The sequence below is a fragment of the Chelmon rostratus genome, chromosome 15 (assembly GCF_017976325.1).
Source record: "Chelmon rostratus isolate fCheRos1 chromosome 15, fCheRos1.pri, whole genome shotgun sequence".
Classification (NCBI taxonomy): Eukaryota; Metazoa; Chordata; class Actinopteri; order Chaetodontiformes; family Chaetodontidae; genus Chelmon; species Chelmon rostratus.
The window spans coordinates 3,743,086-3,757,455 of NC_055672.1; the positions used below are offsets into that span (position 1 = coordinate 3,743,086).

At 41.6% G+C, this 14,370-nt stretch overlaps 1 protein-coding gene across 3 annotated transcripts in view; it reads left to right on the forward strand.

Annotated features, from left to right (window-relative positions):
- Nucleotides 1-13,191, forward strand: part of slc4a11 (solute carrier family 4 member 11) — an 83,808-nt gene extending 70,617 nt beyond the window's left edge. For all 3 annotated transcript variants that reach the window (XM_041953550.1, XM_041953551.1, XM_041953552.1), the window contains 6 exons: nt 186-292; nt 2,610-2,775; nt 4,471-4,644; nt 5,792-5,987; nt 8,039-8,208; nt 10,396-13,191. In XM_041953550.1, the coding sequence (XP_041809484.1) occupies nt 186-292; nt 2,610-2,775; nt 4,471-4,644; nt 5,792-5,987; nt 8,039-8,208; nt 10,396-10,462 (880 nt within the window). In that variant the 3' untranslated portion in view covers nt 10,463-13,191. The remainder of the gene's footprint in view (nt 1-185; nt 293-2,609; nt 2,776-4,470; nt 4,645-5,791; nt 5,988-8,038; nt 8,209-10,395) is intronic.
- Nucleotides 13,192-14,370: the final 1,179 nt, after the last annotated feature.

Sequence of the window (14,370 nt, forward strand, 5' to 3'; positions counted from 1 at the left end):
CAGCCTGAGATGTAATAAGCATTAATATTCTACTTCTGATTGCTCCCAGTAATCAAATCAGCCTCAAAGCTGGATTCAATTGTGTAAGCAAAAGGTACTTAAGCAGTGTCAGGATTGCAGCCATTGTCCTTGTCTTGTCCACAGTAATTGTATCCCTTTATTATTTGCCTCTCCTTCTCTTTCAGTCCGTTCCTGCATGCCAAAGTGAGGGAGGTGCTGTCGGACTGCGCTCTGCCGATCTCAGTGTTACTGTTCTCCTTCATCGGCTCCTACCTTTTCAGTGACATTGAGCGTCAGTATCTGTTTTTGCTTCAGGAGTGTTTTTCATGCTGTGTAAAACTGTTCAGTCTGATCATTACGTGTCTGTTGATCTGCAACAAACCACTGTTTCTGTTTTCACCACAGATGGAATCAGATCAAAGAGTCTTTACTCGTCACTTAATTGTGACCTAAATGTCAAGACAGTTTGGTCCTTCATCATCCTAGAATTACAACAGTCCTCTTTGAAATGTGTTCCTGACTGCATTTTATGATAAAATCATTTTTAATGAGAAAGATGTTTTTGACCAGGGCTGCGGTGAGGTTAGTGGTAAACCTGTCCATTAAACTGTCATTTGGATATTTTAGATTCTTTGATTTTACATGATAAAAATGCAAACATTATAGATGTTTTGTTGTGGATTTTTTGGCATTATTTCTAAGTTAAAGTAGTGCTAAACAGAAACTCAATAAAATGTTAATAGTGAGAGTAATAATCAGACTATATGACTAATGACCTTCATATTCCAGGCAGAGATGTGAGCTGCAGATGTGTTCTTCCCAACCTGAACTACCATTTCGCAATATTCATTTAACGATATCCTCAATATTTCTCAACATAGAAGCACGAGTCCTGAATAATTTAATGATGCTGTAGATTTATGTCATTGACATCAGCTTTAATTATCGCAGCTATTAATGACAAACCATGTTTTTTCTTTAGTTTGATGGATCTTTCTAAATGCTACGATATGGAGTTCAGTCAGAGGAGCGAATCAGAGCTCTAGCAAGTTAAAAATGCTTTGTTGTTGTAATTTGGAACAAAATTCCACACCAAACTTGCCAAATTCACCCCAAACTGAATTGCAGTAATTGTAATGATATTGTATTATAACAGTAGGAGGATCTTTTGTACTGATGGCGATTCAACCAGGAGAATTTCCTGCAGATGCAAACATTGGAAACGCTACAGCTGTCTGCCGCTCTTCGCTAGCCCGTCATTTTCCACGTAGGAACGTACAGAACATTAATCTCAGGAACCTCGCCGCCCAAAATATCTCCTCCCACGTGGTAGCCGTGCACCACATGCACGGGCATGTTTGTTTCCTCACAGCTTTTTAATGAATGAAGAAGTGATTAGCAGTTGTGTGTCCGTGCTGTTGACGAGGGCAAACGTAGAAAAAATATGGTTAAAAAATGCAAATAGCCTATTCTGAATGAAACCACTGCATTTGTTTGGTGAGGTTTCATTAAATCTGAAACATGAGGGGAAGTCATTGTAAAGCAGCGGTTAATGGTCGCTCGTCTTTTTGTGGCTGTTTGGGGAATATTTAGTGTTTTGGACTCCGGACTGAAAGGCTCAAACTTATAGCCTGTTTCCTGTCCTGTTTCCAGGCTGACTGACTGCGAGACCTCCCTTATTTGGTGCCTTTATTGTTGTTTTATGTTCCTTAATCAAGACACAGGCCAAAACACATTGGAGGCTCTCAGTTTTTATCCTCTATTGTTTAGCATCATTTTGAATCTCCATTCATTGTTGCCAAGGCAGCAGCTGTTCTCCAGGGGTCGACACAGAAACACAGAGACGAGCGCCAAACCCTCAAGTGAATTTAAATTTAAGTGCCCGGCCAATTTTCTGTTCCTTTACCTCCAGGGACAATAAGTCATAAGATAATAGACCCATTATTGTATTGTCATTTCTTCCTAAATTTAACCAGCTGCACTTAATTCTGCAGCATTTGAGGGGATACAGTCCTAAATGAGACACCCAGCGTTTGCAAAAAAGAGGAAATCCAGCCTCTTAGAAACAATCGGTGGTGTGAAAATGTGAGTCATCATAACAGTTTGAGAGACAGTTATGTTTGTGAAGATGGGATCTGATGAGTTCTTCAAGCACTGATGGTGAATTTTGGAGAAAATTCCTCCCAAATTTGTGTTTCTATCATCGTTTAGAGTCCATGAAAGGAAGTGATGTTTACAACTGAGCTATTATGGAGATGTAATCAAGTCGGTCGTGTCCTAAGATACAGTAATCTAACAAAGTAAGAACACAGAGGAAAGACAGTAAAGCCTCACTGTTCAATTAGACTCAGAGTTGTTATTTGGCTGCAGCCGAGGATCAGTTTCATTATGGATTCATCTGCAGGTGATTCTCTCACTTAATCAATGTTTGGCTTTCTCCATAAAATGTCAGGAAATAGTTCAAAGAAAATGTAGATTTCAATTTCCCAGAAACAAAAGTGGTGTCATCGCGCCGCTGTTTTGTCCAAATTTTACATTTATTTTTGGTCTGAAAACTGATTGATTCGTTCTCTCAGCTCTAGTTGTAACTTTTCTTCTTCCTCCAACAGTTCCAGTCTTTAAAGTTCACGACCGGCCCGTCTTCAACGTGGCTCCGTTTGAGCGGCTGTCGGCAATGAACGTCGTTAGCGCCATGGGCCTGGGCTTCCTCCTGGCCCTCCTCATCTTCATCGACCAGAACATTGTCGTCTCGCTGACCAACGCGCCAGAGAACAGGTAGAGGGATTTCCATCTTATATACGACTTGACTCACATTTACAAAACTGTCCACACAAGTAATACTAGTGTGTTCATGCTAATTCTTCTGCATTAACAGGCTTAAACTCTTTCTATGACCCATCAAAAAGCCACCAAGGACCGTTGGGGATCCACTGACCCCACTTTGGGATCTGCTGAAACCAGATATTTGCCGGTCTGTTAGGGAGGGAAGATTAACTGAGCCAGAAACTTGACATCTGAGTCAAATTGTCACAGTCAGGGAGCTCTGAAGAAGCCTCAGAGCCAAAACACGATGTTGAGCTTTCACCCCGCTCCTGTGAATCTGCATTGGACCGTCAGCCGTCAAGCAGCCCTGCAGTGAAAATCTAGAATGATGGAGTTTCAACCCTTATCATCTGCATTTGTTGGGCAGAAATTAATTGGATCTAAATGTCACTGGAAGGCAAAACGGGCTGCTATAGCGTAAAAAAGAGAAGTGATCTGTTTAACTCTGTTCATGTTGTTTTATGAATTACGCTGTTGTGATAGTATTTACTCTCCCATGTGTCACTGACTGAAGGCCAGAAGCTGGAAGATGTTAGTTCTATTCTGTCTATTTCTGTTCCTGCTTTTCAGTCTTTTATCTGGCGCTTTCCTTTATTTGCTTCATGCCTTTTTTTTGTCTATAAATAAGCTGTTTATTGAACCATTTGCACCTTTTCTCCACCTGCACAGGTCTTTGTTGCATCTTTCTTTGTTTTCTGACATGATTTATTTACTATTTCCGTCATCATTATGCAAATAAACACACACTGAAAATCTTTAATCCGATAATTAACATTGAGCATCAGTATTATTTGTTTCTTCACGAGACATTTTTTCATGCTTTATAAAACTGCACAGTCTAATCATTGTGTGTCCCTTGACCTGCGACAGACCATAATAGTGGATCAACATGCAAAACTGTGGAGTCTTTACTGAGCTGTCACCTTAAAGTCAGGACAGTTAATCCTTCACCATCCTGCAATTACATCAGTAGAAACTGTCCCTGTTGAAACATGATCATGGCTGCATTTTATGATGAGCAGCTGTTGATTTTAATTTAAATATCATCAATAATTAGTTAAATTAAAATCTTTAATAATTAAGGCTGATTGACAGCGTGCTGGTTTCACTGTCCTGCTCAAGGGCACGTCAGCAGGACGCAGGTCAGGTGATCAGCATGATCACAGAACGTTTGCTGTCGACTCACCTTCACACACAGCTTTAGGGTGACTCTCCCCCCAAAAGACACACACACACACACACACACACACACACAGGCGGGTGTACAAGCAGTGAAGACACACTTCACGTGTGTGTGTGTGTGGCATCATAAAGGTCGCAGTCATCCTTTTCTGGAAAGTTACCGTAATGCCACGCTGCGCTCATGATGTCATCGTCTGTGACATATTGATTCATGTTTCCCTTCGTATGAAAACGCGGGAGGGTGAACCGCACGCGCGTGGAACGTCGAACGAGAGGAACCGTGGGAGCACACGCGTGTATTGCGTTGAAGGGCACCGCTGACCGTAGGAGAGCGATGGCCTTTGTGTTTGTGTGTCACATGTGTGCTCACTTCTAAATATTACTGTATGCAGATTTTCTTTGTGCCTCTGTGTGTGTGTGTGTGTGTTGTCGACTGGGCCTAACAGTTGCTGTGTTGCTCCTCAGGTTGCTGAAGGGCACGGCGTACCACTGGGACCTGATGCTCTCCGGGCTCATTAACATACTGATGTCGGTGCTGGGGTTGCCCTGGATGCACGCCGCCTTCCCCCACTCCACCCTCCATGTGCGCCAGCTGGCTTTCGTGGAGCAGCGGGTGGAGGGGGGGCACCTCTATGAGACGTGAGTTACCCGCCCTCTCGTCGCCGCCGCTAATCAGGCGCTCAATTAAAGGTCGTCTGCAGAACATGCCGTGACTGTAATTTTGTGTTGCGGGCTACTGTATCCTGCTCTCGCCTGATTGCATGATTACTATGTAACTAAGCATTTTCTCTCCAGGTGGAAGAGGTGAGGGAGTTTTTAAGAGATGAGAGGATTAAGGCCACACAGAAAGTTGCAGTTAGCATATATTCAGGATTCGTTAAGTAGTCAAGTGTGATAAGTGGGGCATGGAGGACAATCTTCTATAAGACTCTAATTAGAGATATTGGTCGCAGAAAAGTATGCAGTTCAGAGCTCTTCAAAGTATGTAAATGTCTGGAAATTAATATTCCAGATTCCAAATCTGATTGTCTCTGAAAATTATCTTAAGTGGTTACTTAAAGCAGAGAAAGTAAGTGGGCCTTCAAGAGCAGAGCCTCATAAAGTGCTCCAGACTAAAAAATACAGATGCAGAAAGAGCTAAAATACAGAGTGATGATCGCAGGTGTAAACAGGTGGATTTTGAGCAGCTTAATGAAAGTGTCTGCAGTGTCTGCAGGTCTAAGGTCAAAAGGTTTAGGAGCCACAACCTGAAAAGAAGCCTGTCCTTTAGTTTTAAGCCTGAAAAAAGAAGCATTGTCTTCAAACATGCGCCCTTTGGTCAGCTTAGGTGACGCCGACCAATCACAAAAAGCCATTTTAAAGCCATGTGATTGTCAAAGGATGCTAAAACAGACAAATGTGTATGTTTAGTTGTAGAAAATGTAGATATGCAAAGAGCAGGAGCAGCCTTACGGCCATAAGAGCTCAGAACTCTCCACTCAGAAGACGTCAGAGCAAGCGAAGGAGGTTTTTCATTGCGTTCCCTCTGTATTTATTCAGGTTAAACAAGTCCTGTTGAACACTGTTTGCACAAAACTCAGTGCGTTCACCACAGTCCAAGGTTTTCCCTCAAACTCTGGAAATTTGCCTGCAAAACTAAGAATTTCTCAAATGGAAAATGTGCAGCAACACTGATAAGAAAATCCTGGTCTGTTGCATTGTGTGAACCAATTGTGTGCTTTCCAGTCAGCATTCATCAGCGTGCGTTATTGTGTGTGTGTGTGTGTGTGTGTGCGTGTCTCCTCAGTATCGTCCAGGTGAAGGAGACCCGGCTGACGTCTCTGACTGCCAACATCTTCATCGGCGTGTCGGTGCTGCTGCTGCCCCTCCCGCTGCAGTGGATCCCCAAACCCGTCCTGTACGGCCTCTTCCTCTACATCGCCCTCACCTCCATCGACGGAAACCAGATGTGCGACCGCATGGCTCTCCTCCTCAAGGAGCAGGTGAGTGAGTGTGTGTGTGTGTGTGTGTGTGACCATATGTCGATCGCAGGACTCTGCAGATCAAAAGGTTGACAGGGTGCCCGCTGCTGGAGGACCACACCTGAGTCACATAATATTTGCAAATCTAATTTTTTGTTTGTTTTAATCCCCTCAGAACAGCAGGCAGGTGGGTTTAGTGAATTAAGACAGATCAGCCGGTGAATGAACATTATTACAGCAGCCGCATGAAGACGCTCTCTAACACACTAACATTTTTATTTATTACTCTGCAGCTGAGTCGCCAAAATCAAATCCAATCAAATGTTTGCAAAATGCTTTCCCGAAAAAATCACATCTACAATCTCTTTTCTTGAGTCTCGTCTCTGTGTGTCCGATTTAACCTTCCTACTGGAAGCAGGACTTGCCATTTTCCTCTTAACTGTACTTGCTAACGTCACACGCTAGCGCCTCCAAATGGCAGCGGGAGGTAACTGTTCAGAAAACCCCTCAAACATGTGTCTTTCTGGCTGTCACTCGTGTTTGAGCTTCGCTGTGCTGAGGGATGCAGGCGATGATGTGTTGTGTGCTGAAGGGGGGAAGTTTCTCTGTGCTCACCTTGAATCTCAGGTTAACGTGGCCGTCAGTCGTGGTCAGGTACGCAGCTTACAACTGTAAGTAAAACATGTATTTTAACTAGTCTGCACTTAGTGTCTGGACCCTGTTCAGGCTTCAGGTAGCTTCTCAGGGTGCACAAACACTAACAGTGGGCTCTACAGTGAAGCTGGAGACAAACATTTGCATATTCACAGATTTGGGATTTGGAGAAGGAGATTTTTTTGTTGTTGTTGAGCGTTTTTCTGGAAAAGCCAAATTAATCTAATCCAGTCTAAGAAGGGAATTTTTAGTGTTTTTTAAAACACGTCTGAGAGGATCTTTAACCTCAGTCAGCAGAAATCCTGTAATGGAACATGAGTTAACCGCAGACACTGTGATCAGGTTTAACACTGCAGGGAAAAGGTCCATCCATCTTTTTCAGCCAAGAGACATTTTTTATTTCACCGATTTCTGCAGAGAAATCGCTAAACATAACAATATTCAACATGAAGGTCAACATCAGTCAAAGAAAAGTAGCCCTGAAATGTCAATTTTGTATTCTTTATTCTTAAGAATCATTGAGTATCTCACTTTTACAAACCTGATTCCAACAAAGTCTGAGCTCTGTAAAGCGTAGCAGAGTGTTCCTGAGTCCAGGTATTAATCTCCTTCATCCAATCATGTGTTCAAGTGGTGAACCTCGCTTGTGAGTGACTGAGCCTTTCCAGGACGCCCCTTTCATACCCAATCATGATACTATCACCTGTCACCAATCAGCCTGTTTACCTGTGGAATGATCCAAACAGGTGTTTTTGGAGCGTTCCACATCTTTCCCAGTCTTTTGTTGCTCCTGGCCCAACTTGTTTGAAACATGTTGCTGCATCAGATTCAGAATAAGCAGATATTTACAAAAATCAATGAAGCCGATGAGGTCAAACATTAAATTTATTGACTTTGTGCTTGTTTCAGTTGAGTAGATGTCAGAAAAAAACATTCTGATTTATTCATGATTTAAACAGCGTCACAACTGTTTTTGAAATCAGGGTTGTATGTTTTTTAAATCTTTTCCAACTCATCAGGTGGATCACATGATCACAATCTCAGCCTTAACATGAAGCTTCAGTTTTCTGACATGAAGTTTATTTTGTTTATTAGACAGATTTACAGAACGATTGCTGATAGTAATTGTGACACAGATGTGTCAGCAGAGAAATCAGGTCATTTACTGATTCATACCTGACACCAGGTCAGTTAGGGTTTGCTTTTGTTGCAGAGACAGGTAAGTTTCCATATAAGCATGTATAAATACTTCACAAGAAGGCATCCGCTGGAAACGAAATGTTATTTCTGAGAGGTGTGTGGGCCGTCCACTTCCCTGAGTCATCTCTTTAAGACTGCAGGAGACCTGAGGACAGCGAGGAAAAGAACCTCGGGGCAGATTGTATTTTAATCTGTCCTGATCCTCTCACCTCCCGCAGACGTCTTACCCGCCTACCCACTACATCCGCAAAGTGCCCCAGAGAAAGATCCACTACTTCACCTTCCTGCAGATGATGCAGCTGCTGGTACTGTGTACGTTTGGCATGTACCCGATACCGTACATGAAGATGATCTTCCCTCTGCTCATGATCCTGCTAATTCCAATCAGGTACGACTGCAGCGATTTTGTCTCCGAAAATGATTTTTCTCAAGTGCTTTAAACCGTGATGACATTTAGCAGCACGCAGGTAACGAGAGCCGCGTCTGACCCGAATCTGCCTCAGGATGAAACCCTGGTTCAGCTGCAGTGAAGTCTGCACACTTACTGTTGTCAAAATCACAAATCTCTCCGAACATCATCCTGCTGGGGGATGGAGTGGAGTTCTTAATTGCATTTTTAATGTATTGAATGTCATGAAATATTAGATTTATAACATAATGATGTTTTTGGAAACATCTGGCAGGTCGGTCGAGATGCAAACGTGATGAGTGAAACCAGGCAGATGTGTGTGGTGCATTACGTATGATTTCAATTCACAGAGTCGTTTCCATGCACGCTCTCTGCATCACCACATCGTCAGTCAAATAATGTCGCTTGTTCTAGAAAACTGTTAAACTTTAAATAAAGTCAGTGAACTTTTTATCCAGCACTTCTTAAAGCGTTAGAATTTTCTCAGTTTACTGAGACACACTGTTCGCGGTTCATTACCATAAGAGAACCAATATTAATGATCCATTACATTCATTCATTCAGAGCATATCCAGCAGTGCACAAGCCTGATTAAAAACCTGAACTATAAGATCCCACTCATGAGCTCACCCCAGCTCTTCTTCTCCAGAACTCTTTAACACTTGTTAAAAGTTAAGTCCTTGTGTTTCCATATGTGGGTCCAGCAGATCGCCTCAGCTGGCCGCCACATAACAGGCTGCAAAGGTTTTTAACTACTGTGTTGAAACACCAAAGTGACACAACAGGACAAACAAAGCAGCAGACCAACAACTCCTGCGTTCAGCAAGGTTAAATTTGTGTGTGTGTCAGTGGAGTCTGGAGGCTTTTAGCAGAGCTATACAGCAGCTGTTTGTGTTTAAACAAACAGGATCGCGCTGTCTCTGTAGAGATCCTTTCCATAATGTTTCCAGACACTTACAGTAGCAGTCTGAGCCTTTCAGTGGCAAACACAAACACTTTTAGTGGACGTACTTTGACGGGCGCAGTCGCCCCCGAGGATTACGCTGCAGCCACTGCAGCCTGTTTCCTGCCTGCTGGCTCGAGGCGATCTACTGGACCAATTCCAAAACCTCATCTAGACCCCAAAATATGTAGAAATAGGGCCCAGGTTTACAAACCCCACAACTGCTCTTTAAGGCGAACGTTGTGCTATTTTTTGTCATTTAAACCAGCATTAATGGATGTTTTCGGGGCACTTGAGGGCAACTTATGAAGCTGTCATGGCACATGTGTTCGCTAACAACGAGCCGGAAGACGTTAAAATGCTCTGAAGGGAACTGCAGAGTCTCTCTGAGCTCCACCTCTAACGTTCGCTCAGTCATTTCATCCATTGCATTAATACAGAAATGGAGCAGCTTTAATGCAGAAGGGAACATTTTGAATTCATGCTTTCTTGCGCTGCTGCATTTGTAATTTTGCTGCATTAAAAACAGAAATGATTTAGTGTTAATGTTTTGAGTGTTGAGCGTCATTTTGTAGTTGATGTACAGCATATGCAGCATTTTCCCACCCTGATCTGTAGTATGGACAAGCCCGTCGACAGGGGGGGGGCAACCGGGTATGTTGTCCCGGGCCTCAGGACCATAGGGGCCCCTGAATGACCCTTAATTTATTTTACTTTACATTCACATATTTCTTTTTAATTAAATCATTGCCTGAAGAATTAAATATTATTTTCTAATCAACATATACCTAAAAACTTTAACATATTAAATATTTCAAATATATATATATACATCCCTACCCTTAGCAGAGAATGGTTTGACCCCACTCTGGCGCACTTAAGGCTACGCTACATACGTGCCCTGAAGCGGGAAATTTACATAAATCTGTCATTGTTATAAACTCTAAACATGCTGGGGGGGGCCCTATGATGGTCTCTTGTCCCCGGGCCCCAGCAAGTCTGTCGACAGCCCTGAGTATGGACACTCATATTCTTGTACATCAGCTACAACTGTATCGCTGATTTGCTCTCTTGTTCACTGGTACTACTGAGAGGAAAGTGATAAATCATGTCTGATACGATCGGACATTTTGACGACGCTTTATTCTTCTTCTTATGTTTTCTCTCTCATTTCTGGCCTAACAAGTAACCTCTGACGTAAACTCTGTCTGCTCTGTGTCCAGGAACAACGTGCTTCCTCATATCATTGAGGCCAAATACTTGGACATAATGGATGCCCAACACATGTAGCTACAGATGGAGACGAGTTCTGGATCCGCAAAAAAGACGTCTAGAGTTTAAAAAAAAGAAATGAGGATTTAAAAAAAAACAACAACATATTTTTCAATGCAAAACTGTACGGAAGCAAAAAAGGAAGGAGGAAATAGCGACTGTTTTGATTTTTGTATCCGATAAGGACATTCTTACAGGTGAAGCACTGGAAATGTGGGAAGTGGTGTGAGGAGGAGAGATGAGAGCCGCAGGAAATGTTCTCCAAACATGGACCGACAGCATCTCTCTGGGGAAAAGTTCTACCGGACCGCCCAGAACTCCCTGTTTCACCGCCGTTTGACCCCGTCAGCTCATTCAGCGCCATTCACCTCCATGTTCTCCTCTCACACTTTAACATGTCACCCTCACTGCAGCGTGTTCATCTGTGTGTTAAGCTATGGGTAAGTGCTTATAGTACTCACGAATACTGCGTGAGCACTAAAAATGCTGCCAGTGTACATTGTCGAGTACGTAGAAAGATGTAATGGCACAATGTAAGTATGAACAATATCTTTGACTCTTTGCACTCACATTGTGTTTTTACACTGTCATTCGGGTAAATTTTGCATACTTACACTGTGTCGATAAGTACTTCGACACTTTCCCATGAGTGAATTAGCTGATAATATCGCTGCGTTTAGGCCACTGTATTGCTGTGCGGCGATGAAACCTTTACATTCCTGCACCTGTTAGCTGTGATTCCCCCTTTTTCTATGAAGGACACGTGTGCTCACGCATATTAAGTTTCTAAGTCATTCCAGCAGATCTAAGTGTTCATTAAGGAGAAGAAAGGGAGTGTGTGTGTGCGCGCGCGTGTGTGTGTGTGCATTACTGATCTGTCCCTCATCGAGCCTCCTGACAGCTCCTCAGAAAACCTCACGTTTAAGGTGGAATTTAAGTACTCAGCCGAATAACAGCATACATTCCACAGGTATATATGATATGTAATTATTTAGAACAACAGCACAAACCAAAACATATAGTGAAATCTTTATCAAATTCTGAATATATTAGAATATATTATGGCAATATACAAAAAATATTTTAGGTTAAAGTCAAATAGAGTATTTATTTATCATGATGACGGTTTATCTTTTAAAATGGTGACTCCTCTGTTTGATCCTTTACATTCCGCAGTTACTGATTCTTGTATTTTGAGTGTGTTGACTTACATCTGGCGTTTGCCGCAGTGTTTACATATCAAAGTCCCTTCCAGCTCCATGTCGAAGTCCAACACAGTTCTGGTGCATTGCTCGTAAAGATGAAAGTCAGGTAACGGGGAAAAATAACCCAGGAAAAAAAAAAAAAAAAACATTTGTGGGCTTTGGATTCAACATAATGCATCCCTGTTTTCTTTTTCTTTTTGTGAACAAGTGTTCAAAGATGAGTTTTAGAATAATCTGGTCTTGTTTTCTATTTAGATGTTATGATTAGATCAATGCTTGCAAACGTTGTCATGTAATAATCCAGACGTCTGGAAAGATTATCTTGTTATCTACAGTACAAAAAGAAAAAAAAAAGATAATTTCTAGGCACTGGTTTGCGTAAAGCATGACTCATCTGGGTTTTTGATACGATGTGATGCCAATGGTCATGTATCCTACACGAGAAAAAAAAAGTAGCAAGTCAAACAGTAACTTCTCAGTAAACCGAATGCAACGCTCAATATTCAGCAATACTGTGTATAAAAACAGAACTTCGCTGGTCAGAGTCGGGTTTCCCAGCAGCCCGTCAGCGAAGCAAAGACAGGCCAGCTGTATTTTTAAGACAGCAACTTTCCAGTCCATCGTCATGGTACAAAAGCTGCTCTGTGCTGATTCAATTATTGCACACATCAACGAGATTAAAGAAAAAAAAAACGACAAAAAAAACGTTTGCCTGTCAACGAGGCGTTCGCAGTGCCGGATTTTATCACCGTTTAGTTGCTCTCCCGATATCCAAATGGCAGCTCCCTCATGCAGTTCTGTTCAACTTTGTCTTACAGATGTGAGAAAGATGTCCAATTTAAGCAGATGTCTCACGCCGAGATAGCAAGGCATGAAAGGAAAGCTCGGAAGCATTTACATAATCCTCGGACTGAAGCTTAAGACAGCACTAGTGAGAGAAGAGAGAGATTGTGAGGTATGAAGTAATATGTACAGTTTGCAATGCAAAGTTTAGTTTCTATCAACGATCCATTGTAATCCATGGCAAGGTATTAGTTTCTAACTTTGGACTGAGTACGGAGATTTAACCATTCTTCTTCTTATGTGACAGTATTGTTGTTGTTCCTTGATATCTTCTCTGTACTGATGATTTTGGAATAGCAGCAAATTCCTCTCAGATGACTTAACATTGGATTCAGAGTGACAGCCCATAATACTCCGTTTGTGAAACCTTGACTTCCCTCCTCCTGATTGGATTTGTTTGAAATTGCGTACTGTGGTGTTTTTTTTTCTTTTCTTTTCCTGATTTCATATAGCCTACTTTTTCTAATCATGAATGTAAGATGTGTGGATTTTTATATAGCATACTAATTTAGGTGTCAAACACAATCTGTAATTTTGTCAAAAAGATCAGCTATATTTGTAAGCTGTAATATGTAAAAATGAGAAAAAAATGGTTATCAAGCAGAATGTGTTGGTTTATTATAGTATATATATACTGTACACTGAAAAAGAGAGACTATCTCAAGCTGTTTGCCAAATAAAAAGTAGTAGTGATGTAAATATGTGTGTGTGCTTGTGTTCATTGGACCACAGCAAAATATCTACAACTTTCTAATGTTTAAAATGTGTATTTATGACCTTTAGAGGAGGATTCATTGCCATGTTACTGACCCTCTGATCATTTCTCTAGCGCCACCTGACCTCAGGTCGCTCCCTGACTCTTTGTTCCATCACAAAAAAGGTCAAGATTATAAGTGCTAAATAGTTGCATAATTACATGCACATATTTTATTCCAAGTAAGAGAGTGATTAACTCCAGAAATCACTCAGACAGGGCATCAAACCTCCGAACTTCATGGTACCAATAACCTGCTGCAGCAGGAGTAAAGCCTGTCACATACTGAAAGATGGTCAAGATGAAGATTTTGGTCGCATAGTTCTTGATTTAAAATGTATTTTATTATTTCAACAAATGTGACATTTGACCTTTTCATTCAATGACAAAAGCATTTGTAGATTTGTAGAGGGAAGGTTATTGAAAGAAGTGTTGCTTGGTAACTGCTCAAACTGCAGAGTCATATTGACTCAGAGGAAACCAGTTTCTTCCACATATCCCATTAAAAACACGTGACTCTGACTGGTGGAGACTCGACAGCAGCGCCTGCACCTGTTCTCACTTCCTGTCCCTCCCAAAGCTGAAATGACAACGACACCCTTTGTTATTCACAAAAAGTGGAATATTTACTCATGTACTGGCCTTAAGTACAAATTAGGTTAGGTACTTGTACTTTACTTGAGTAGCTACAATTAATGCAGCTGTATCTTACACTATCTTTAGTTACTTTTAGGATTATTATTTTTCATACCTTTCCTGTCCGGTGAAAACCACATAGCTCCAGTTTTGTTGATTTTGTCTTTGGATTTTTCAGATTTCTTTATGGGTTTTCCTACTTCTTACACACCAGGGACCATTTTACTGAACGATGAGTACTTTTACCTTTCATACTTTCATTAAATTTCACTAATAATACTTTACTACCTAAAAGATCTGAAATTAAACTCTTTTATTTTAGACACTTTCCTCTTGCACCACCCTCAGAACATGTGATTATGTGACAGGAACATTACTGAGGACAGTCACGTTCCCGAGAGGATGAACCCAGTTTTAATAGACCGCATGGCTTTTCCTCTGGCGCCACCTTCAGGACAAACTTTAGACCATCAGCCTTTACTGGAGCT